The sequence below is a fragment of the Nothobranchius furzeri genome, chromosome 2 (assembly GCF_043380555.1).
Source record: "Nothobranchius furzeri strain GRZ-AD chromosome 2, NfurGRZ-RIMD1, whole genome shotgun sequence".
Lineage (NCBI taxonomy): Eukaryota > Metazoa > Chordata > Actinopteri > Cyprinodontiformes > Nothobranchiidae > Nothobranchius > Nothobranchius furzeri.
Genome location: NC_091742.1, coordinates 74,674,987 through 74,701,018, shown reverse-complemented (window position 1 = coordinate 74,701,018; position 26,032 = coordinate 74,674,987). Strand labels below are relative to the sequence as shown.

The 26,032-nt window shown below is 42.5% G+C and overlaps 1 protein-coding gene and 1 non-coding gene across 2 annotated transcripts; one reads left to right on the top strand and one right to left on the bottom strand.

Moving 5' to 3' along the window:
- The first annotated feature begins 694 nt into the window (after window positions 1-694).
- Window positions 695-19,570, top strand: wdr19 (WD repeat domain 19). Its single transcript, XM_054747495.2, has 36 exons — window positions 695-821; window positions 1,699-1,790; window positions 1,872-1,937; window positions 2,016-2,141; window positions 2,239-2,357; window positions 2,447-2,562; window positions 4,998-5,078; window positions 5,803-5,915; window positions 6,010-6,183; window positions 6,249-6,319; window positions 6,400-6,572; window positions 6,658-6,757; window positions 6,827-6,933; window positions 7,003-7,119; window positions 7,199-7,354; window positions 10,401-10,548; window positions 10,630-10,834; window positions 10,924-11,083; window positions 11,169-11,279; window positions 11,885-11,994; window positions 12,072-12,129; window positions 12,239-12,385; window positions 12,897-12,979; window positions 13,149-13,232; window positions 13,483-13,629; window positions 14,185-14,309; window positions 14,456-14,565; window positions 14,657-14,725; window positions 14,890-14,967; window positions 16,898-16,994; window positions 17,083-17,207; window positions 17,392-17,473; window positions 17,561-17,711; window positions 17,811-17,934; window positions 18,025-18,101; window positions 19,062-19,570. The coding sequence occupies exons 1-36, from the start codon at window positions 816-818 to the stop codon at window positions 19,174-19,176; spliced, it is 4,023 nt and encodes a 1,340-aa protein (XP_054603470.2). The 5' UTR covers window positions 695-815; the 3' UTR covers window positions 19,177-19,570.
- Window positions 19,571-25,275: 5,705 nt separating this feature from the next.
- LOC129166208 (small nucleolar RNA U3) lies at window positions 25,276-25,491 on the bottom strand. Its single transcript, XR_008565462.2, has one exon. It is a non-coding gene; the product is annotated as a small nucleolar RNA U3 (small nucleolar RNA).
- Window positions 25,492-26,032: the final 541 nt, after the last annotated feature.

Sequence of the window (26,032 nt, the reverse complement as noted above, 5' to 3'; positions counted from 1 at the left end):
GATAAACACATGTTTTTGTCTTTGCAAAATAGTTAAATTTGAAGCCTCTAACAAATTTGCTTTTATTATATTGTCATGATTACACACAAAGAATTGAAACACTTATGGGCAATTACTTTCTTAAAAATGTGCCTCTCTAATTGAGCAGCTTACCCCTCACCTATTTTAGTCTTGAACAGTGGTACTCAATAGACGGCCCCTCTCAGGCCCCCAGACTACCAGTGTGGGCAGCAAGCAGGGAGGGTTAAGTGTCTTGCCCAAGGACAGTCCTCATGCTCATGGAAACCTGGGGCAGAGGAGCAGATGTCGAGTCTTTAGCACACCCAGGCAAAAAGAGTTGTGCAAAACTGCCATCTTATGGATTAATGATGGAAATACAATATTAAAACTCAGACGTCAAAATCTGTGAAATTTTCCATGCATCCTTAGATTTCTGACTGAAAACATTGACTCACAACATATTAGCATTTGTTTAAAAAACAATTTTTTGTAAATTTCATTAAATAAGGCAAATTTATACTTTACTATATCTTTCATTAAAATTAACCTGCTGTCACAAATTAGTGACACAGGTTTGGAATTATTCTATTACATTTTAATTAGCATCCTCGGTGCTTTCATTTTGAAATACGAACTCTGTATCTGCTGCCTCGTCTGCCTCTCAGAGGCCCCTCATTGGCTACCCCCCGTTGCCATGACATCTCCGCAGAAGACGCTTCAGAGTGAAGCATTGTGGGAAACAAACATCCCTAACGTCGAAAATGTTTTGAAAAGACGAAGGAGGTTTAGGTTGTGAGCTTTTAAAAGCCACTAAAATGAAGGTTGGTACAAAGGAGAACTTTAATACACACGTTTCTTTTGTTTTTGTGATTTCCAGGGTTGAATTGCCCTACACGAAACGGATTTAGCGAGTTTTTGGTATGCAGCTTCAAGCTAGCTCAGGCTACATTGGTTTTGTCGATAATTCCCAGTTGTTAGTTGTTGAGCTGACCAGAGAGAACATAACTGTATTTATAGGTGAATTATGATAGTACTTTAATGTTAGAGGCTAATGATAGCATTAGTTAGCTTATCGTGTCCGTTAAATGTGGCAGCATGGAAGCTTGATATGAACAATTTAGTTTTTTTTTTGTGTGATTTCTTTATATTTTGAACTGAAATTAAACAATAAATAGGGCAGAAAATTAGATAGAAAAGTACATTTAAAGAGAATGACGTGATATTATTTTTAAAGTGCGGATAAAGAAAGATAATCTCACTTTGTGGGTTTGATTAGTTATTTTCTTTATATTAAAGGCTGATTTAGAATCGATTTTTCTTCTATTTATCATAAGAATAGGGTTAAACAGCCAGAGCCCTACCTCATGCCCTTGAATTTATGACTGTTGTTTTTAGTTATCTGTATTCGTTTTTTACAATCTGTTTGTTTTTAATTATCTCATTCTTGGAAAACAAACTTTGATTTGTGTATTTATTTATGCACAGTTCAGTTCAAGGCCATGATTATTTTCCTTGTCAGGTTTAGATTTCCTGGTGTTTGTGTGAACATGATCCCGTTGCACGAATCAGTTTTGGCCAGGCTTTATTTATTAAATTTGTGACTTTGGTGTATGATTCACTCATGCAGCTGCAACACTAGAATGACTGTTTTCCCCTATAATGCCTTTAAACTTAGATTTAGTCACTTTTTGCTTCCAGAGTGTTTTCGTTCTTTCGGAAAAGGCTTGGGCAGGCTCTACTGTTCTTTACAAATGGCAGAAAAGCCTTGGAAACTACATTGCTGTTGCCGGGTGAGTAAACTGTTTCTTCTCTTAGTTCAAGATCATCATCAAAAGGGTGTTCATACATTTCAGTTGTTTCAAATCACACAGGCAGGATAACTCAGTGAAAATATTTGATCGACATGGACAGAAGTGGACTGAACTCAACCTCCCAGGGTGAGTGTAAGACGACTTGTAGGGGTTCACTTTGACCGCGTCAGCTGCTTCATATCTTTTGTCTCTCCTCACCTTTAGTCGCTGTGTGGGGATGGACTGGGACAAGGATGGCGACATTCTTGCAGTGATCGCTGCAAAATCCAGCTTAATCTACCTCTGGGATGCCAGTGTCAGTAAAATGTCACAAATAGACAGCGGGATGAGGTACAGCAGCCATGATGCAGAAAGTGAGGTAGGGAGAAAGTGTTACTCAGTTTTTAATAATCAGGATGTATTCTTCTTTTGCTGTTTTTGGTTTAAGCAAAGATCAGATGACCTTCATCCTGTGGTCTAAAGCTGGCCCTCTGTTAGCTGTTGGGACAGCAAAAGGAAACCTGCTGATCTACAACCAACAGACCTCACGCAAGATCCCCATACTGGGTAATAAACACACCGCAAACATTTATTTAATTATTTATTCATATTTACTTAATTTATAATGATCATTTGTCTTTACATTGCTACCGCAGGTAAACACACCAAGAAAATCACCTGTGGGTGCTGGAGTTCTCAGAATCTGCTGGCTCTGGGAAGTGATGACCACACTCTTAGCATTAGCAACCATGAAGGAGACACAGTCAGACAGGTAGTCACACCAACACTATATATGCGTGTAATTCATAATTTAAACAGACGTCACTACAGAATCACTTCTCCTCCAGCGTAGCTGCTACTTACCGCATGGCCAGGTTTAAAGTGGTTTCTCCATGTTTATTGCTCTTTTTGTCCTGGAAGAAGGTTTTGAAGCTCACTAAACTTACTTTGGTCTCTGTGTGGTTCGATGACGTCAATTTCTGTGAGACGAACATTTAGAGACCTGGATGTATTTTCACACCAAACCTAAAAGGCAAGGCAGCTTTATTTATATAGCACCTTACAACAGCATAAAACTGACCAAAAACAGAACTTTTGCCACCTGGTCTGTTGAAAATAAGCACATTCTTGGCATCAAAATGTGACTTTAAATTCACACATATCACATGTGAAATCCATTGCACAAATGAAACGACATCAGAAAATAACTTTTATCCTCTCATAGACTCCCGTTCTTTTTGTTTTGCTGTTGGGGACTCGTGATCTGGAAGTACATGGGCGTGACTTAGGCTCCCTATAGGCTTGAATCTGATGATACGATTCATATCAGTACAGGGGAGACGACATACTGCGATACCAGAAACAGGGCTGCAACAATGAATCAATAACAATCGATAAAAAATTAATTTGTCGTGAATTTGTTTGTGTCGTGCAACTTTTATGTAACAGTCAATGCACACAGCTCATAGGTGGCAGCAGAACAGACCGAGGCAGATCAGAACGAGAAAGAAAGCCGTTGTTTAGATGAGGAATGACAGGAAGACCTAAGAAAATTTTCTAAAGTTTGGGAGCACTTTAGATTAAACAATGCAAAGACATCTGTCACCTGCAACATATGTAAATCAGACGAGGCATGGCATGGGAGTTCGATGGTGATAATACAGCATCATCGCAAGCATATCTGAGCCATCAGCGAGGAAGGGGAGAGCTCGGTGTCTGGGTAAGTAGTGAGAAACTATGCCCTAGGCCCAGATTAATTAAAGTTGTAAACCAGGGCAGAACATATATTTCGCATGTGCGATGAAAATACACTCTGTGAGATAAACTATTTTTAGATGTACCCCACAAAAGAAATACAGTAACAGTTTGAATGTAAATTCTGAATAAAAATCGATATTCTGCTGTAGAAATATCAGTTCAGTATCATAACATGGAATATCACAATGTTTCAACGAATCATTATTATCTTGCATCTCGATTTCTATATATATGTGTTTGTGTGTGTGTGGCTTCACAATCTAACCCAGTCGGATAAGACAGTTAACCATTAATTAAGTTGCTGGGGCCTCATTTATCAAGCTTGCTTACGCACAAAACGGGGTTGGAAAACTGCGTAAGCAACTTTCCATGCAAACTTTGGGATTTATGAAAGAAAACTTAGCGGCAAAATGTGCGCAGCTTTAAGTTGACTGAGGACCTGGCTTACGCACATTTTGGACATGGAGAGCACCTGCAGTGCTGCTGCTGAGAAGGATACAATTATGAAATCCTGCAGCATTATCACTTGTACCGCTTCGTTTTCACACAGAACAAGACCCCACACATGCACACACATGCGCGCACACACTCACACACACACATGCACGCACACTCACACGCGCGCACGCACACACACACACAGCCTGAAGCGCAGAATACGGGATGCAGAATATCAGCAGGGGGACAGATTGAGACAGAATGTCATGCGTCTGTGACAGTGTGTGTCCTGTCACTGTGACCTGATTGATCATGCGCCCTGGCTACTTGGACAAGGGAGATCTCCATTTCGGTGACTGGTTAACGCATGACTTTCACCTGGGAGTCTGGGGATAAAATCCTGATTGGACCGTTTTTTTAATAACCGCCACAGATCTCTCTGAAGAATTCACAACATTGACGACTTCAGCAACGCTGTGCCACTCCGTGGATTTTCTCTTATTTATTTTGCAAAAGCACTTCCTTTCATTTCTCCACCTCACCCACAAGTACCTGAATTTCTGCTTGTGAAATAGCACTTCCTTGATCTGTGGTCGTGATCGAAATGCTGCAACAGCCGGCTTATGTATCTGCATTTACATCCACAAGGCACTTTGCATTGACCCTTTATGGCAGTAAGTGGGCGTGGTGAGGGCGGGATGTGACTAAAAAGCAGCTGAGAACATTTCTAGATAGTCTCCCATTTATGAAGCGGAGATTGCGTGCAGCTGTGCGTACTCCATGTTTGATAGATCACAAACCTGCTTGGCTTAAGTACATTTTTGTTGCTGAGCTGAAGTATGGTTTTAGTAAGGATTCTACGCGATGTTTGATAAATGAGACCCCTGATCATTAACTTAATTGTGTTAAAAGGTAAACATAGATTATTTCTTCTTATAACATGAAAACCTTTTTGTTCAAACAATCAAATTTTAGAAGAGTTAGAGTCCTGTTTCATTTTCCTCTGTTCAGACAACACTTCGAGGAGAGCCTGCTGAAATTTACTTTTCTATGATGAAGACGGATGAAAGGTCTTCTCAAGGGGAGAGCACTGTGAGTTTATTTGCTATTTTCATTGGTGTTCTTGTTGTTTGTTTCTAGATTCTATTTAAATTTCAGCACATTTAAATGAATTTCAATTTTCTGAACTGAAATGAATAGCTTTAGATTAATTCAACAGTTGTTATCAGTTAATTTCTAATGAAGAAAATCTGTAATATCTGATTCTAAACTGCATCTTTAGTGACGGTATTTGTGTGGCGAGCTGCAGACACGGCTAGTTAGATTTCAAGTAAAGCCTGATAGTTTTAATTTTTAAATTTTTATGTTTTTATTTTTTAGTTAATTACAATTTTAATGTTTTAAATTTTTATTAAATAAAGTAATTAACTCTTATTATTTTATTAGTATTTATTCTTTATTTATTTATTTACTTTTATTTATTAATTTTTTCATTTAAAATATCTTGTCTATGGCTAAGCCAAATTTTCAGAAAATTGGGGGAAATAGACATAAAACGGGCATATTTTGAAGTTTTAGGGGCAAAAACTTACTTGAATGAATAAATCATTTAAAAACTGTCTTTTAAATTTAATCAAGTCATATTTGTCACATATAGACGTTTGTTTTCTGATCTGAAACAAAGAGAAACACAAGAACTCTATAAAAGGGGCAAATACTCTTCACATCACTGTATATATCAAATGTTCATAAATATGTGTTCAGCAGCATTTATTTATGTTTGACACATGATTTTATTATTATGATCCCTCTCCAGGTCAGCGTGTCCGTGAACAAGAAGATCCTGATGCTTTTCAACATGAACGACCCCCAAAACCCAATCGAGCTGGCCTTTGAGCCTCGCTACGGCAACATCGTGTCCTACCGATGGTAATGGGCACTCTCAAACTTCTCAGCAACTGTGGACGGAATAAAGCAGCGCTGTTATTTGCTAAGGCTGAACTCTCTTTCCTTACCTGCCCAGGTACGGTGATGGGTACATACTGATTGGCTTCTCCCACGGATACTTTGTGGTGATTTCCACACACATCATGGAGATCGGCTTTGAGCTATACCAGGCTCACAATCATAAAGACAGTCTCAACAGCGTGGCCATCTCACCTGCTCTTAACAAAGCTGCTTCCTGTGGGGATAACAGGTAGACACAGACATCAAACAAATCAGTCTATATATTATTTTTTTGATTATGTGAACTTCTTGCAGCATCAAGATCCACGAGCTGTCTGATCTCAAAGATATCAGCAACATAGTTCAACTGGAGGATGAAACTAAAGGTGACTAAGTCTGTTTTTTTATTATTAATTGTTCTTTTGTAGGATTGTCTTGACTTCTTTTTTGGTCTTGTCTCCTGTAGGTCTGGATCAGATGAACTGGACAGATGACGGACAGCTGCTGGCAGTTTCCACACAAAAAGGGACGATTCATGTCTTCCTGACTAAGCTCCCCATGCTGGGGGACAGCTTCGGTACCCGGCTGGCCTTCCTCACCTCCCTGCTGGAGGTCACTGTTTCCAATCAGGTGGAGGGGGTGAGAAAATACACACAAGCAGAACATTTCATTTTTTATGATAAAAACTCTAAATTATGACCTAAACAATCCTTTTTATTGACAGGAGAGTCCTGTAGCCATTCAGGTGGAAGTGGAGCCCACATTTGTTGCAGTTGGACCGTGCGACGTTGCCATAGGGATGAACAACAGAGCCTGGTTTTACGGTAGGTTAAACAAACCCGTATGAAACTGCTTGTGTGTACGTTCCTAAACCCCTTCCTCATCTTTCTCAGGTGGTGACGAGATAAAGGATGTGGAGTATTTGGGGACGATAGCCAGCATGCATCTTAACACGGACTACGCAGCAGCCCTGTTTGAAGGCAAAGTGCAGCTACACATGGTGAAGCATCTACTGCACCTTTATTTATCATTAAGTTATCAAACATTGATCACACCTCTGTCCTTTCAGATTAAAGGCAGAGATACAGAGGACAGGAAGCAGATGAAGCTGTTTCCAGGTGATGACAGACAAGGCCAGATCCTTTGCCACGCTCTGACCAACGACTTCCTCTACTATGGCACGGATGTGAGCATCACCCTGTCTGCATCTCAGTCCACTGCACTTTTGACACCATGAGTCATAAAAGATGATTTATTTTTCCCAGACGGGCTGTGTGGTGTGTTTCTTGGTGGAGGACTGGGAGACGGTAAACATCTACAAGCACGCGGTCGGTGTACGGAAGGTGTTTCCTGACCCAAATGGCACGTGGGTGGTCTTCATTGATGACAAGAATGGCGGCTTCCTGTTTTCCTCTGCAAACGTTAGTATGGCTATAGCTGCCCCTCCCCTGGAACCCGTGCCTCACACCTATGGATGAAATACGGTCTCACCAGATATGGGCTGTTTTTAAACATTGAATTTCTATTTTGTGAAATTATTATTTTTTTATTATTTTTAACTAAAAATACACAACAGAATTTCAAAAAAATTGAAAAATTTCGTAAAATTCAACAGCAAAAAATGTAACAACAAATGCAGAGACCTCAAAGCAATGGTCACTCATTTGAGTCATGCGGCTTACAGCCAATCAAATTACACTTCTCTGATCACATGAATCACCAGGAGGTCACCTCATTCTGGAAGTTTTACAGATGAAAAAATGTGCTGGTGTATAGGGTGATAAGAAAATACATAATTTCACAGAATAACAATTCAATGTTTTCAAAAATCTTATTCTGGTTAATACATGCCACAAGCACAAGCAGCCTTGTTTGTTTGTTTATTTGTAGAGGAAAAGAAGAAGAAGAAAATATCATTTCTATAGCGCCTCTTAAGTTAAAATCACGAGGCGCTTCACAAAAACAAAAAATGCAAAAATATCAAAAAGAATTTAGAAAATGGTTAAAATATATTTAAAATGAGCAAAAAATAGACAATTGTGATTAAAAAATGTAAAGAAAGAGAGAGAATGAATAGATAAGAGGGAAATCAGTGCACATTAATGAACACTGATTAATTAATTTGTGTAAATGCGCCAGATTTAGCCGTGGGCTACTTTTCATCTGTAGTCTTCATACATTTGAAACAACAGTAATAAAAAAATCAATGATGAAAATTAAACATAAACACTATCTCGAACCAACCCTGTATTCCTCAATCAGAGCTACAAGTGGTCAATTCAAAAATACTTTATTAATCCCAGAAGGAAATTGATTGCTGTAGTAGCTCAGAATAATAATAATCAAGTTGCCAAAGAGTTATTGTATATTACAATGGCTGTTGGCAGGAAGGATCTCCAGTAGCGGTCAGTGTTGCAGCGAAACTGAAGAAGCCTCTGACTGAAGACACTCTTCCGTTGTCGGACAGTCTTGTGAAGAGAATGCTCAGGGTTGTCCATAATTTTCTTGATTCTCTGGAGAATCCTTCTTTGCATTATCTCCTCCACTGGTTCCACAGTCGTTCCCAGAACAGAACCAGCCTTTTTTATTAGGCTGTTGAGCCTTTTCAGGTCCCTGCTTCTGATGCTACTACCCCATCACTGCAGACGCCGAACCAATCTGCCTGTCGATCTCCCGATCCCTCCTACCCTCACTCGTGAACAAGACCCTGAGATACTTAAACTCCCCCACTTGAGGTAGGACCTCTCTCCCGACCCGCAGTTGGCAAGCCACCCTTTCCTGGTCGAGAACCATGGTCTCAGATTTGGAGGTGCTGATCCTCATCCCAGCCGGTTCACACTCGGCCGCGAACCTACCCAGCAAGAGCTGAAGATCAGAGCTGGATGAAGCTAGGAGGACCACATCATCCGCAAAAAGCAGAGACGAGATTCTCCTGCCATCAAACTCGACACACTCCACACCACGGGTGCGCCTAGAAATTCTGTCCACAAAGGTTATGAACTGAACTGGTGACAAAGGGCAGCCCTGGCGGAGTCCAACCCTCACCGTAAACAGGTCCGACTTACTACCGGCCATGCGGACCAAACTCACGCTCCTCTGGTAAAGGGACTGAATGGCCCTTAACAAAAGGCCACCCACCCCATACTCCTGGAGCGTCCCCCACAGGGTGCACCTGGGGACATGGTCATAAGCCTTCTCCAAATCCACAAAACACATGTGGATTGTTGGGCAAACTCCCATGCCCCCTCCATCACCCTTGCAAGGGTATAGAGCTGGTCCACAGTTCCACGGCCAGGACGAAAACCACATTGTTCCTCCTCAATCTGAGATTCAACTATCGATCGGACCCTCCTCTCCAGTACTTTGGAGTAGACCTTTCCAGGGAGGCTGAGGAGTGTGATTCCCCTATAGTTGGAACACACCCTCAGGTCACCGTTCTTAAAGATGGGGACCATCACCCCGGTCTGCCACTCCACAGGAACTGCCCCTGATGACCACGCAATGTTGCAGAGACATGTCAGCCATGACAGCCCTACCACCCTACCCAGGCCTGGCTCCAGGGTGGGACCCCGGTAATCCTCCGGGCCGGGTACTCCAACTCTTTGTTTTTATGTCCATGAAAGATCTTCCGAATTAAAATTGGAAATACGATTTCATGTTGTACCACTCTTTGACAGCGATTGAATTTTGTCCAATGGTGTTTCTTCTGAAAGGAACCTTACAGTCTCTACTGGCTGATCTGGTCCTTCTGTTTTGTTGTTTAATAAAGTCCTCTACTGGGGGAGGGGCCAAACCATGAAGGGATTTATAAACAATACAAGCATATTTAAAACTTTGGAAGTTTTCAAAACTTTTAGTGGACAAGTAATGTTTTCAACATGTTCCTGCTCAGACACATTTCCTCAGCCTTCGTCTGGTTCCACAGGAGCTGCTAATCACTCGTTTTAATCAAATCTTCAGTGTTCACGCAGAGAAACGTCTAAAACCGGCAGGAATCCAGGATGCCAGCACACACCTGCTAATGCTACAACAAGCAAAAACTACAGTCTTGCAGCGCAAGGTTGAATGCAATGCTAATCAGTTAGCTCTATTACAAAAAGATAAATCCCTTTTTGATCCGGTTATCAACATTAATTCAATGCAGGTCGAGTTAGCATTCAAGCTCGGTTTGTGGGTGAAACTGACTATGTCAGTGCATCACCTGGCAGTGCATGCTGGGAACTGGGGTGTATTCTCGTTAACTGATAGTTCCCTCTTGAAAATACACAACTCTATTGGTCAGATCTCTAGGCTCATGTACCGGGTATCTGATTGGTTTTGCTGTAGAGGTCAGAGGAAGGATTATCCACTTTACATCATAGAACAGGGTCAGATTTTAAAATTTAAGCGTTATAAAGCTCCTTTAAAGATTTTAAACTACTAGCTTTAAAATGAACACAATGACTTCTATTATTGTTTGGTGTCCAGGCAACCATTCCCTGCTTTGAGCTCCCCAACTTCTCCCCCACCATCACTGGGGTGCTGTGGGACAACTGGCATGCAGACAGAGGAGTATTTGTGGCCTTTGACGATGACAAGGTCTCCACTTATGCCTTACACAAAACTACAATATACGGTAAAGAGATGTGACAGCGCCTTCTACGGCCTGAGTACTGATGATGGTGTTTTTTGCCTGTATTGATAATTCTCTGCTCAGGCCCACAGGTGGTGCTGGTGGGGGCCACTGCCCTCCCCTTCTCTCAAAGACCTTTGCTTTTGTACAATGGCGAGCTGACCTGTCAGACAACAAGTGGCAAAACTAGCGAAGTGTCTCTGAGCACGCACGCGTTCCTTAAGCACTCGGCTGACTCCCATTCACCAGAGATCAGCAAGCAGCTGAACCAGGCTCTCATGCTGAAACGGTCAGTGGTGTTCTTTAGTTGGAGTTCAACCAGCGTTCTTTAAAATATTGTTGATGGCTGTAAAAATCCAATAAATAATTTCTGTCTAGGTTCCACGAGGCTTGGAATCTGTGCAAGTCTTCAGGCAGCGATGCAGACTGGGCTGAGTTGGGTAAAGCCTGTCTGGTCCACATGGAGGTCGATCTGGCCATCCAGGTCTACCGCACAAGTGGGAATGTGGGAATGGTCCTGTCACTGCAGAGTATCCAGGTTACTGGGACAGATCTTTTCAACGAAACACTTTCTTAATGTTCCTTCCCCCCCTAACAGATTGTGTGTATTTGACACTTTTTAGGGTATTGAAGACAAAAACTTACTGGCGGGAAATTTGGCGATGTTTCTAGAAGAATACGATCAGGCTCAAGACCTTTATCTGTCCTCAAGCTGCCCGATTGCTGCTCTGGAGGTGTGACTTACCTGTTAAATGTATTAAGCAGAAAACTGGAGTTTTTTTCTCAGACAGCACCATCTAGAGGTGGGAAAATGTATTACACTTCCCAACTTCTGTGATTACAGCTGAAGCACCGCCTCTCATTTGAAAATGCACAGCAACAGAGCTAAACTACATTGTTTTACCATTGTTACTCTCATGTTTTGCTGTTTATTCATATACTTATGTATATCAAGACTTACTGGTCCACTTGAAGTGTTGCCAACTCTGCATCAGTCTAGATATGTCGGACGGGGGATGGGCTGGACAAAAAAATATGCATCATCTACATTATATCACAGCACAGGTGTATACTAGCACTTTCACAGATTTCCAAAAAAACAGGCATAATCCTCAGAAGGGGGAAATCTCTGTAGTGCAGCTTTAAAGTGTGCTGTTGTAGAGTGAGAGAGATTTTATAAATATGAGTTACCATACCGAGTTTACTTGTAGAGCACATTTAATTGTGCCTTCAAATGTGTTCCATAGTTTGAGATGAGCAGCATCAAATGCTTGCTCCCCACAAGATTTGTAGCACCTTTTAGGAATGCATAATAGAAGGAGGTGTTTTGATGTTTTAGATGAGAAGAGACCTTTTGAACTGGGACAGCGCCCTAATGCTAGCTAAAAGGCTAGCAGAGGAGCAGATTCCCTTCATTTCCAAAGAGTACGCTGTTCATCTGGAGTTCATGTAAGTTCAGTCTCACACACTCTACTCTCCAGGTAAATGACATTATTTCAGAAGTGTCTCTCTCTTTCTTCTTCTAGTGGAGATTATGTTAATGCGTTGGCACACTATGAGAAAGGCATGACCCACAGCGATAAAGTGAGTTTCGTCTCGTTTGTCAGTTTTCTGCAACACCGTGAAGTCTTTGCATCATAGAAAGATGCATGCATTTAAATAAACAACAGTTTTTGACCTTCTTGCTGTGCAGTTCCAGGAGCACGACGAGGCGTGTCAGGCTGGTGTAGCCAGGATGTCCATCAGGATGGGGGACATCCGGAGAGGAGTGGCTCAGGCTATTCAGCATCCCAGTCGAGTCCTCAAGAAGGAATGTGGAGCCATACTGGAGGGCATGAAGGTAGATGCTGGTGAAGGTTCTGAGTCATCCAGGTCCTGGTAATCCAAAGGGGTTCAAATGAAGGCAACTGGACTTCTTTGGGTTTTTTCTAACTCTAATCAAAACAACCATCCCCACACAATAGTGGCTAATGACTCCAATGACTCCTCAATTGGTAGGGAGGAGGGGTATTTATAGGTAGTTTCTGCTCGTTAAACAACAATAGACAGCTACAGTTTATAAACTCATCTCTTCCGTATTCCAGTCAGAATTGACAAAGCTCCTCAGATGAGAAGCAAAATGTCTTCAAGAAACCAAAGAAGTCCAGTTACCTTCATGTGAACCCTTTTTGCATTATGAAGGTATATTTTTGTTTATTCAAATGTTCATCTGGTTGTAGTTTTATTCTTTATTTGTATTTTTAGACATTACTAAATTAGTAAAGTAGGATGCAGTTAAAAAAAAGCAAGTTTGATGTTTCTTTCTCTTTTTGTTCCTGTCTTTATCTGTGATGCCACATTTGCTTCCTCAGCAATTTTCTGAAGCTGCTCAGCTCTATGAAAAAGGCCAGTATTACGACAAGGCTGCTTCCGTTTACATTCGCTGCAAGAACTGGTGAGACCCACACAACAGGACGGTCCTGATTATTTTCATCATTACAAAAAGGGATCGGAGGAGTGGGGGCTGATTCAGTTTCTCATGATTTAGACCGTAATTAATCGGGATCTCTCACCAGAACGAGTGGCACAATCATCTAAAAACTGTTTTATTTCTCTGTTATGAGGGCAAAAGTGGGAGAGTTGCTCCCGAATGTCTCCTCTCCGAAGATCCACCTGCAGTACGCAAAAGCCAAGGAGGCAGACGGCAAGTAGGTTCTCAGCTTCTGTGTCTTTTTAGCTTACAAGTGGATGATTGTAGGAAATCTGATGTGCTGTGTGTGTGCGTGTGTGTGTGCATGTGTGCGTGCGTGTGTGTGTGTGTGTGTGTGTGTGTGTGTGTGTGTGTGTGTGTGTGTGTGTGTGTGTGCATGTGTGCGTGCGTGTGTGTGTGTGCATGTGTGCGTGCGTGCGTGTGTGTGTGTGTGTATGCGTATGTGCGTGTGTGTGTGTGTGTGTTAGATATAAGGATGCAGCTCAGGCCTACGAGAGCGCCAAGGACTGGGATAACATGATCCGTGTTCTGCTGGATCATCTCAACAATCCAGATGACGCCGTTCGCGTCGTCAGGAATACACAGAGCATTGATGGAGCAAAGATGGTAGCCAGGTAGGAACGGTTTATTCCTTTAAAGGAGCAATAAGTAAAATATCTATAGTGAAACAACCACTAATCAGTCTAATGTCTCAAAGATTTCATTCTCAGCCAGCTGGGGAGTTGTCAGTTTTTCTCCTTTCAAAAAGACCAAAGTGGGGCTTGGTCACTGTTTACAATCCATCTCACCTCCATACTTCCCGGTTCCAGAGCCAATCATAAGTGAGCCGGCAGAGTTGGCAAGTCTGCGCCGGCATTTAGAATTTGACACCAACCGCCGAAAAGCAGCTGCGTTGTGAACAGATTGTTAGTCAGTGAAAGGAGCGACTCAGAAGTTTGTGCCTCATCTAGAATCTTCTGGTGCTGATTCGTAACGGGCAACAGCCATGAAACTCACAGAACAGTAGTGAGAGAGTGACTTGTGAGTTTTGAACAAAGACCAAATTTGTCCACGAGATGTCATTCTTATCATGCACCTTTAATGTCATATTTCCCCAAACTAATAAAAAGTTTTTTGAATATGTTTTAGATTGCTTTTTGATCTTTAATTTAACATTTTTCTTTTCCAAGGTTCTTCCTGCGGTTGAACGACTACAGTTCAGCCATCCACTTCCTGGTTCTGTCTCAGTGTAACGATGAAGCGTTCCAGCTGGCGCAGCAGCATGGACAGATGGAGGTCTACGCAGACATCGTCGGTTAGTCTGTGTGTGTGTGTGTGTGTGTGTGTGTGTGTGTGTGTGTGTGTGTGTGTGTGTGTGTGTGTGTGTGTGTGTCCTCAAAGGCAATTCCAGATAAGTGCTCAGTGATGTGAGGTGAGGCTGGTGGAATTTGCGTTTCTCAGGCTCTGATGCGACTCAGAAGGACTACCAGAGTATTGCTCTGTACTTCGAGGGAGAAAAGAATCACCTGCAGGCGGGCAAGTTTTTTCAGAAGTGTGGGCAGTTCAGTCGAGTAAGAGTCACGTATTGTTTTATTCATTCATCAGTTACTTTTATCATCAGCACTGCTTATACAGCCTCCTTCCTTCACTCTGCCCTGTCAGGCCTTGAAACACTTCCTGAAGTGTTCCAGAACTGAAGACAACCTGGCAATAGAGATGGCCATTGAGACGGTGGGAGATGTGTGTGTTGACCTGAGAGGACAAAAAACTCAATATTTACTTGAGAGGGTGTGTGTATGTGCGTGCATGCATGTGTGTGTGTGTGTGTGTGTGTGTGTGTGTGTGTGTGTGTGTGTGTGTGTGTGTGTGTGTGTGTGTGTGTGTGTCATACTCAGGTGGGGCAGGCCAAAGATGACTCTTTAACCAATCAGCTGATTGAATACCTGCTTGGGGAAAGTGATGGTGTACCAAAGGTAAATAATATTCTGTTTTATATTAACTCATGATTTCACTGTCATGCTTCTGCTGTTCTGGTTGGACGTTAAATAGTTTAGTAAATATACGCTAATCTCAGTAGACGTCCTGTTAACACTTGTATGGCTCCTCATTGGTGTAAAATAATTTAAACTGAAGCGTTTTAATTCATTTCAAACAAGCTTCATTTCTCATGAGACGGTTCTATGTAAATCAGTAATGTTGTATTGACCACAGAGAAACGGTTCGTTCTGAGATAAGCTGGAATAACATGTCATAAGCTTAGACACACCACCTGAAATCAGCATGTTCCAACCATTGACATATAAGTACCGGACAATTCATTTCCATAGACTCCAATAACACGTTTTTGAGGCCAAATGGGAGGTGGCCACCACCGCCATTTTGACCGTGTCACAGGTTCCGTCAAGCCCAGACAATTCCACAAAAGGGAAGAGAGGAGGAGCTGAGGGTGGGGCTGTAAGGCTGGGATCAACTGACGACACCCGGTCGAACTAGCTACAAGCTAACCCTGGCTAACCCAAAGCTAATGCGGAGGTGGGAGCTAAGCTAACAGAAGTAGCAACCTAGCTACAACCGGAGTTAACTGTGCACAACACCAGAGCTTCTGAGCCAGAGATACGCCGGGCTGACCGCTGGGTAAAACCGGGTGGAACACAGAGGTCTCGGAGACCTCCACAAGCCGGCAGCCGCACAGCAGACAAGCGCCGCTGTGATCTGAGATGCGCAGAGCTGCCGCTGGGGAGAACCGGGTGGAAAGGTTTCCGTCCCAGAGCTCCACAAGCCGGCAGCCCACGCAGCAGACAGAAGCCGCGATCAGACAGAGATGCGCCGAGCTGCAGGGAGGGGAGAACCAGGTGGAAAACAGAGATCTCCCGAGAGCTCCACAAGCCGATAGTCGGAACCCAGCTCCACCAACATGTTATATTTCAACCCATTTTCTAAAGTGCAGCATTATGTTAAATTCACTGGGTTTTACCCTATTACATTTAAATTTCATGGTTAAACAGTACATGTTAAAATCTAAGCTCAGCTCGGCAGTGACCTAAAATACATAAATATAATTTTACTTACCGAAACAAAGGAAGTGGAGACTCCTTGGATGCTCTATTAGTGCAATTAATGCCACAGCAAGTCATTTTGTCACTCTCTCTCTTTCTTAACATATTTTTTAATCACAATTGCCTATTTTTGCTCATTTTAAATATATTTTTAAACATTTTCTAAATGCTTTTTTATATTTTTACATTTTGTTTTTGTGAAGCGCCTCGTGATTTTTATCTTGAGAGGCGCTATAGAAATGATATTTTCTTCTTTCTTTCTTCTTCTGTGCAGAATTTCGAGCTTCAAGCAGTGTCTTATAGCCACGAGTGAAAACCAGGCAGTCAGCACACAGCTCATTTAATATTCTTGTTCTGACCGCTGTAGCTCAGGAGGTAGAGCAGGGTTGTCCAGTAACTGGAAGGCTGCTGTTGTGTCCTTGGGCAAGACACATAACCCACCTTGCCTGCTGGAGGTGGACAGAGGGACCGGTGGCGCCAGTGTTTGGCAGCCTCACCTCTGTCAGTGCACCCCAGGGCAGCTGTGGCTACATCATAGCTCATCCCACCAGCGTGTGAATGTGCGTGCGAATGACTGATTGTGTTGTGAAAAGCCTTGGGGGGTTGTAGAACCTTAATAAGGCGATATACAAATTCAGACCATTTATCAGTGGTCCTGGATGAGTAGGGCTTTATTATTATTATATATTGTGAGCCCCAACAAAGTTTCATGAATGGGTGAATCAATACAAGTGCAGGCCATCTTAACATCATTAACTTTTTAAAGTTCTTGCATCTAGACAGATCCCTGAAGGATTTGAGGGTGAGTATTTGACTTATATTGGTAATGAATTGAAATTCCTCCCAGGAGGCAAAGTACCTTTTCCGTCTCTACATGGCCCTGGAGCAGTACAGGGAGGCCGCTCGCACTGCCATCATCATTGCCAGAGAAGAGCAGCTGGCAGGTACAAAGACTAAGGCTGGGGTATCAGTGGCAAAATGGAATATTATTATTAGTGATGTGACTGTTGCTCATGTATGGTCTAACCACAGGGAACTACCGCATTGCTCATGACGTGTTATTCAGCATGTACACAGAGCTGCAGGCTCAGAAGATTAAGATCCCTGCAGAGCTGGCCACCAACCTGATGATTCTACACTCCTATCTTCTGGTCAGAGTAAGTATACACGATTAAGCATGCCAGTGCATAAGCACTGACGCTTCTCTTGTTCACTATTGTTATGATTTCTGTCTGTTTTCACTTTCCGTTTTTGCACTTGAACATTCCTTTGGAGGTTTTCTGGTTGAAGTCATGCAGCTGCGTGCGTTTCTGATTTTTACATCTATAAATATTTACACAGATGCATACAAGGAGAGGAGATCATCTGAAGGGGGCGCGGATGCTCATTCGAGTCAGTAACAACATCAGCAAATTTCCTGCACGTGAGTCGGCATTTCCACATTGTCCTGAACATCTCAGTGGTTTCTGGTTGTTTGGTTTTGAGTGTTGATGTGTGTGTGTGTGTGTAGATGTTGTGCCCATTCTGACATCAGCAGTAATCGAATGCCAACGCGCTGGACTGAAGAACTCAGGCTTTAGCTTGGCCGCCATGTTGATGAGACCAGAATACAGAAATAAGATCGACCCAAAGTACAGGAAGAAGATTGAGGCCATGGTTCGGTGAGTTATAAGGATTTAATTAATATTTTTTCCACTGTTGCATTTTCTTTCCTTCCAAAGTTAAAAATCTACTTTTTTGTGTTCTTGTTGGCGTCACAGTCATCCTGATACTTCTGAGTTAGAGGAGGAAACGACACCATGTCCCTTCTGTGGCTTCCAGCTCCCACAGAATGAGCTGCTGTGCATTTCATGCAAGAACAACATACCCTATTGTATCGCCACGGTACAAAAACACCACCTCTCATACTGGATTCCTCAACAGCAAAGCCAGTTGACCGCACTTATTCGTTATCCTTTTTACCATTTACATTAGGGTCGTCACATGCTGAAGGAAGACTGGTCCATCTGTCCTCACTGTGAATTTCCTGCCCTCTATTCACAGTTCACTCTGTAAGTACGACTCTTGTGCAAAAAGATACTTTGCTGCTGAATTAAAATCTAAGAGAGTTTAAACTGTTTGCATGCCCAGATGAACCTTGTACTAAATGTCAGGAAACCATTTATATAACAGCTGTTCAGCGTAGAATCAACGTATGCATTGGCTATTTTTCTGCACCACTTAGAACTTTTCTTTTTGTCATGAAGGAGAATTTATTAAAGGTCTCATCCACTCAGTTTTTCAAAAGATTTGCTGTAAATATCTTGTGAGTCGTTTTCTGAGGTGGAAGAAGGTCTGGTGCTCCTGTTTCAGGGGGTCAACGTTTGCCGGAGGAGTGGGGCAAAAAAACGACAGGATTTCAAGTTTTACTCTTTAAGATCCATGATATGCAAATGACTCGCTACTGATTGGCTAATAGCAACACAACTCTTCTGCTGCTTTTGTTCACTTTCTCTTGGGTAATAAATGCAATGCTGATATTTTATCACCACAAATAACGCAGGCCTCAAAGTGTTCCACTGTGTTATGGAGTTGCTAACGCTAGCTTCTACTAGACGTGCTCTGTTGACTCCTTTTTGCAGTAGCAAGCCAAGGTGGGTGGGGCCATGTATGCTAATTATGAAAATAACATGACAAATTACTGTTTCCAATTAAATCAAGTCAAAAAGAGTGTCAGTCTGGAAAGTAAAAGTAAAGGGATAAATAGTACAAGGAAAATATTAAGTTTTCCATTAGTTTGTGTACTGAAGATGTTATTGTGTCCAAGCACGGATCCCTGCAGAACTTTGTTAATTGCATTGATACGTGCAGAAAATAGATTCTGAGGCCATGAGAACTCCTACCACTGTTGTTCCTGAGTTATAATGAGCTCTAAATGTTGTAACTCTATTTTATGGAATAAATTATAGTGATTTTCTCATAAAGCTCTGTTTTTGAGATAATTAACAAAGTTGCGTGTAACTTTTTTGCAGATTGTTGGAAACTGAGACGGCGTGTCCCATGTGCTCTGAAAGTCTGAGCACCAGACAAGTGAAGAGGATCTCAGACTGTTCTAGTTACCTGCAGACTAATGACGTGGATGAGTGAAAGAACCAATGTCAAATTTACAATAAAATCTATGTTTTTAAGTTTTTTATTTTCTAAAATTGTAACTTTTTTTTAACTACATAATCTGAACTTAACCAACACATATAAAGACTGATAAAATGTCATCTTTGTTCATAAATCAGCTTCTCTAGTTTTATGGTAAAAACAAACATTTCTCGGTTCGTTCTGTAAGTACAACCCTCATGTAAAAATATATAAACTATTAACATTTCTAGTCTGAGCTGATTAAAAGTTGTCAAGATGAGGAAATTTTTCATGAACCATGTAAATCTGTTTTCATACTTGTATAAAAAAATCTCACAATATTCAGAAATTTGTTAAACCACTGTGTTTTGCATTTGCAAAATGTGTTTAAAAGTGTATGTAAATTGTCTGACTCTGTTTCCTTTTATAAAACGACATATTATATGGAATGCTAACCAACCCCGTGCGCCCTCACGGACACCCCCCTCCCCCCTCCGCTGTCTTGGCTTCACCTCATTCAAATGAGCCAGTCTCTTATATGTGACGCCAATAGAGAACGGCTCTTTGAGGTAAACGACCGACTAATGAACGGTTCACATTAAAGAGTCATGAATCCCATCACTAGGTGATTAACAAGGTTCTGAAGGACTTAATGAGCTGCATAGTAACCACTTAAATGTAAAGGTACCATCAAACTCCCCTAGTCTCTTTACTAGTGATGTGTCGGTCGCGACCGAACCGGCTCTAAGAGCCGGCTCTTTGAGGTGAACAACGGGAGCCAGCTCGTCATTGGGAGCCGCCCCCTCCCCTCCCCCCTTGCCTTGGTGAAAGCTACAGGCGATTGGTCAACATGTGTAACTGTATGTCCAGACTGTCCACACACAGAGCAGTAGGGGCGGAGAAGAGGGAGGATCAGACAGACACACAGCAGAGCACATGTGGGAGGAGGGAGACGAGAGGGAATGAGGAGGAGGAAAAGGCGAGCGAGAGGGAGGAGAGTGTGACGAAGACGGTGAGAAAGTGAGCGCCAGCAGTCGGAAAGTGAAGATTTCTTAAAGTGTTCAGTTATTAAATCCATAGAAATGATAAATATTTGATATATTGCTCTTTTTTTACATTAGTAAATTATTTTACATATAGTTTTGTTGTAGTGCGATGTCTATCACTACCAATGTCTATGTGGGTGGAGTTAAAGTCCTTCAATAAAAAGGAAGTGCGGGTTCCTCCTCCCCTCCGTGTGCGCGTGTGTGAAGCTGCAGGTGGCGTCGCGGGGCGCTGTGAGCTTGTTCATGCACTGGGAGAGTTGAGGACAGGTGCACGTGTTCTGTAAAGTCGTGTCATTATTTCATTAACTTAGTTTAAGTTAAACGGCAGCTTCCAGTGTGAGTAGAAGAGGATGTCCACTCCTGCTGAGGCTGAGGCGTCGGGAGCGACCGACCAGAGACGGAGAGATGCACCCGCTGGCACGAGTACAACAGGTTATGGGCCCAGGCATGCCCAGCAGCACACCCAAGTATATGGACGCGGCCCGCCGCCCCGCTTCGACGGAGATGAAGCGAGGTACCATATATGGGAAGCGAGGTTTTTGGCCTATATGAAGACGTTAGGCCTAAAGGACACAATACTCGGAAAGGACCGAGCGGCACCGAACACACCAGAGGCTGTGGAAGTCGGTAAGAGGAATGAGCTAGCATATGCTGAACTCTGCTGTTGTCTAGACGACAAAACGCTAATGCTAATACTATATGAAGCTCCAGACGACGGAGAGAAAAGTCTAGAGATATTAAGACGTCACTTTGAGTCCGAGGAAAAACCGCGCATTGTGGTACTCTACACAGAGCTGACAAACGTGGTGATGGCACCCGGTGAGGAGCTGGTGGACTATTTGACACGTGTGGAGAAAATTATTGCGGCATTAAACAGAGCAAAAGAGACGCTAAGCGACGCACTCTTGGTGGCAATGGTGTTAAAAGGCCTGACGGAAGAATATGACCCGTTCACAGTGCATGTAACACAGACGAGAGACTCGCTCACGTTTAATGAGTTCAAGGCCCGGCTGAGAAGTTTCGAATGCACGTTACGCTACCGGAACAGACCTCGTGCAGATGAAGTGATGGTGACAAAGCACAAAAATGTTCAGCCCAAAGAGAAAATAAAACCAGGGAAACATTTTGATGGAGAATGTTTTATCTGTGAGAAGGTTGGTCACAGAGCAAGAGACTGCAGATTAAAGAAGAAGAGTAACTGGAAACAGTCCAGCACTGTGACGCGGGACAACAGCAAGGCCTCCACTGTTACAGAGACTGCGCAGGGGAACAGATCTCCAGAAACAGGTCACAGGAGTGAAGCTAAAGAAAATAGCTCTTTTCTACTGAAAGTAAATGAGTACAAACCTAAGGACACAACGCAGAGAGGACTCCTGATTGACAGCGGTGCTTCCACTCACATCATCACAGATGAAAAAGCTTTCATCCGGTTCGACAAGGCGTTCCAGCAGAAGAGGCACGTGATGGAGTTGGCAGACGGCACGCGGCACACTGGCAGTGTTACAGCGCGGGGAGACGCTCAGCTGGAGGTGACTGACGACACGGGAAAAGTTCTGAAGATAATACTGACCAGTGCTCTACTGATTCCTGAGTATCCACAAGACATTTTGTCTGTGGAGGCAGCAGTGTCAAGGGGAGTAAAATTCAGTTTTGAAAAAGACAGCAGCAAGATGATCCTCCCAGATGGCTCCACATGTAGGTTGAAGGTAAAAGACAGGTTGTATTATTTGGATGCTACAACAGCAACTGTTTCAAACAGCAAGGATTCCTGTAATGTATGTCTTGATCTGAAAGAATGGCATGAAATTATGGGTCATTGTAACTATGGGGATATTTTGAAGCTCGAACCCATAGTAGAGGGGATGGCGATCAGAGACAAAGGTAACAAAACTAACCAATGCGAAACTTGTGTAAAAGGGAAATTCACATTGACAAGAATCAAGACAGCTGACACAAGGGCTAAAGCACCCTTAGAGCTGGTGCACACTGATTTAGGGGGTCCTATTTCTCCAGAGTCATTTGAAGGTTTTAAGTATGCTATTACTTTTGTTGATGACTATTCTGGTACTATTCATGTGTACTTTCTAAGGAACAAGAACAAAGCAGTCCAGGCTACACAGCAGTTTCTAGCAGACATGGAACCATTCGGAAAGGTTAAACGCCTGAGGTCAGATAATGGAACTGAGTTCATGTCAGAGGAGTACCAAACTTTGTTGAGAGAAAATGGCATCAGACATGAAAGGTCAGCCCCGTACTCTCCCCACCAAAATGGGACGGCGGAAAGAAATTGGCGCACCTTATTTGAAATGGTCAGGTGCATGCTGATAGAGTCAGGGTTACCTAAGGAGTTATGGCCCCATGCAGCAAAGTTAGCTACTGTGATAAGAAACAGGTGCTACTGCAACAGAACGGGAGAGACCCCATATTTCCTATTTACAGGTAGAAAACCAAACTTATCTGAAATGAGAAAGTTTGGATCTGAGTGCATCGTGTTTAACAGAGACAGGAAGAAATTAGATCCAAAAGGAAAGAGAGGGACCTTTGTGGGTTTTGACACTCATTCTCCTGCTAAAATGGTGTTCTTCCCAGAAACAAACAGCGTTCAAAAACACAGGCTGGTGACTTTTCTTGAGAAAAGCAAAGCAGAAAAACACACACAGACCGATTTGGAAAAAAGTGGGGGTTACGTAAGTAGATGGGAGACGACTGTAACTGAAGTAAACAAACCTGAAGAGTCCCAGACCGAGTTTACAGAGGAACATGACACAGACAGGGAGGAAGACACACAGGCTACACGCACATCTGGCAGGGAGAGAAGGAAGCCTAAATATCTTGAAGACTATGAGTGTACAGTTCAAAGTATCGAGCTAGATATTGATTACTGCTATCGTATTGCAACAGGCATCCCTCAAAGTTATGATGAAGCTTTAGAATCAGACAGAAGGGAAAAGTGGAAACAAGCAATGACAGATGAGATGACAGCTTTAAAGGACAGCAACACATTTTCTCTTGTTCCTTTACCGGAAGGGAAACAAACAGTTGGAGGTAGGTGGGTTTTTGCATTGAAGGAGGATGCAAAAGGGAATGAGACACATAAGGCAAGATACGTTGCTAAGGGCTACACACAAGTGCAGGGTGTAGATTACTATGAAACGTTCTCACCTACAGCTAACCTCACATCATTACGTGTACTCATGCAGTTAGCAGCTCAGCACAACCTCAAACTACATCAGATGGATGTTAAGGCTGCATATTTGCACGCACCTATTGATTGTGAGGTATATATGGAACAACCACAAGGTTTCCATGAAGGTCCAAAGGGAGAAAGGAAAATGGTCTGGAAGTTGAACAAATCAATTTATGGGTTAAAACAATCTGGGAGAAATTGGAACCAAATGCTCCATGGTTCTCTGATCAAAAACGGGTTTGTTCAAAGTGCAACAGACAATTGTATCTACACATATCAGTCAGAAGGTGAAAGTGTGATCTTGTTGGTGTGGGTGGATGATATAATTGTGGCTGCCAGTCATGATAACATCTTGAAACAAGTCAAAACAACACTGGAAAATCTTTTCCAAATGAAAGACTTAGGGCAACTTACCCATTTTCTTGGGATAGATTTTGTACAAACGCAGGATGAGATAAAAATGGACCAGTCTAAGTATATACAGAAAATACTTGAAAGATCAGGAATGTCAGACTGTAAAACCAGGGCTACTCCCTGTGAAACCAAGTGTGATCTCACTGTAGAAGGAGACCCCACAGATCCCAAAGAGAACAGAGCTATGGTGGGCAGTCTCATTTACATCATGACCTGCACCAGGCCAGACATTTGCTGGATTGTGAGCAATCTGTCAAGGTATATGTCTGATCCTAGACAAAAACATGTGACGGCTGTCAAACATGTGTACAGGTATTTGAAAGGGACACAACATTACCCGTTATCTTACAAAAAGACTGAGAACACTTTAGAACTGTTTGGATTTTCTGATGCAGACTGGGCAAACGATCCAGGGGACAGAAAGAGTGTTACAGGTTACTGCTTCAGTCTACAGGAAGATGGCGCTGTGGTTTCATGGAAGACTAAGAAGCAACAGACTGTTGCGCTGTCGACATGCGAGGCAGAGTACATGGCTCTAGCAGCAGCAGTTCAAGAAGCCTTGTATCTCAGAAGCCTGCTCGCGGACATGGGACTACATGTTAAAAATTGTCCAGTTAAAATCTTCGAGGACAACCAAGGAACATTAAGCTTGGCAAAGAATCCAACAAACCGTCAGAGAAGCAAACACGTGGACATTAAGTACCATTTTGTGAGGGACAATGTGTCACGTGGTAATATGGTCCTTGTTTATTGTTCAACAGAAAACATGATAACAGATGTGTTCACAAAATCTGCTACAAAGGTTAAACTGGAATGTTTCTGCAAGTTTTTGTTTGGAATGTGAAAAAAAAGAAAGCAGACATAAATGTTATTGTGATGCCATCGAGTGGGGGTGTTGTAGTGCGATGTCTATCACTACCAATGTCTATGTGGGTGGAGTTAAAGTCCTTCAATAAAAAGGAAGTGCGGGTTCCTCCTCCCCTCCGTGTGCGCGTGTGTGAAGCTGCAGGTGGCGTCGCGGGTCGCTGTGAGCTTGTTCATGCACTGGGAGAGTTGAGGACAGGTGCACGTGTTCTGTAAAGTCGTGTCATTATTTCATTAACTTAGTTTAAGTTAAACGGCAGCTTCCAGTGTGAGTAGAAGAGGATGTCCACTCCTGCTGAGGCTGAGGCGTCGGGAGCGACCGACCAGAGACGGAGAGATGCACCCGCTGGCACGAGTACAACAAGTTTGGCATTATTTTGGTTATAAATGTACTCTACGCCACAGAAAATCTGAGGAACCGAAAGAGCCAGCTCTTTTTGGTGAGCTGAGCCATAAGAACCAGCTCTCTATAAAGAGCCGGAAGTCCCATCACTGCATTAGTAATCGTTGCTCGTGATGTCATTGTTAGCACTGCCAGTGAATGGCATTCTTTTTCACTCATTTATGGTCACCGGAATTTTCATTTACAATCTTATAGTGAGAACCACTCTGATCATACTCCCTCCCTCGCTGTTACCAAGGTAACAGTGAACGGTCATCAAAGAAGAAAGGCATATGAAGTTAATCATTTCCCTTTTTCCGCTTCGCGCTCAAGAGGAAGTATCAATACCTCATCATCGTGGTTGACGAGACTATTCACTTTAGGAGCACATTTCTCAAGTTAAAAACTATAGAAATGATCCCTGAAAGTATAGTCTTAACCTGTACTCCCTGTTTCTGACGCATAGGTACGAGCGCTCTGCAACGCTCAGTCATGGTGCAGTCACGTGTTTAGCATAAAATGAAAATCTAACTATAGTAAAGCAAGTCTAAAGTCAAATAAGCAAATAAATTGAATAAACAATGTGAAATACATTATACGTTAAAGTTCTACGCAATTTTGATGTTATAAATTGAGAGTTTTAAAATACTGACATTTGTCAAAAAACAATTTCCAGTCATTTATGTGCCCATCGTGAGACTGATAATAGTTAAGTAACCTATGCATAATTCTTTCTTCAAACGTAAAAGTATAAAACAGTAAAATAAGTCACAAAATATTTTTATTTGTAATACCCACAATCCATTTCGGTCTCTGGACCCGACTTTGCGTCTCTGATTGGCTGCTGTGGAATCACGAGGGATGTTTTAGCCTCAAATGCTAGCTATAAAACAGATCAAATTCAACAATTTACGAAAGAAAACGTACACTATTCTGAAAATATGCACATTGACTTTATATGTATGTCATGGGTTATAC

Coding starts and splice junctions, on each gene's coding strand:
- wdr19 (XM_054747495.2), top strand. Junction 6,184..6,248: donor GCTTCCTGTGGGGATAACAG/GTAGACACAGAC, acceptor AACTTCTTGCAG/CATCAAGATCCACGAGCTGT. Junction 14,968..16,897: donor AAAGTGATGGTGTACCAAAG/GTAAATAATATT, acceptor AATTCCTCCCAG/GAGGCAAAGTACCTTTTCCG.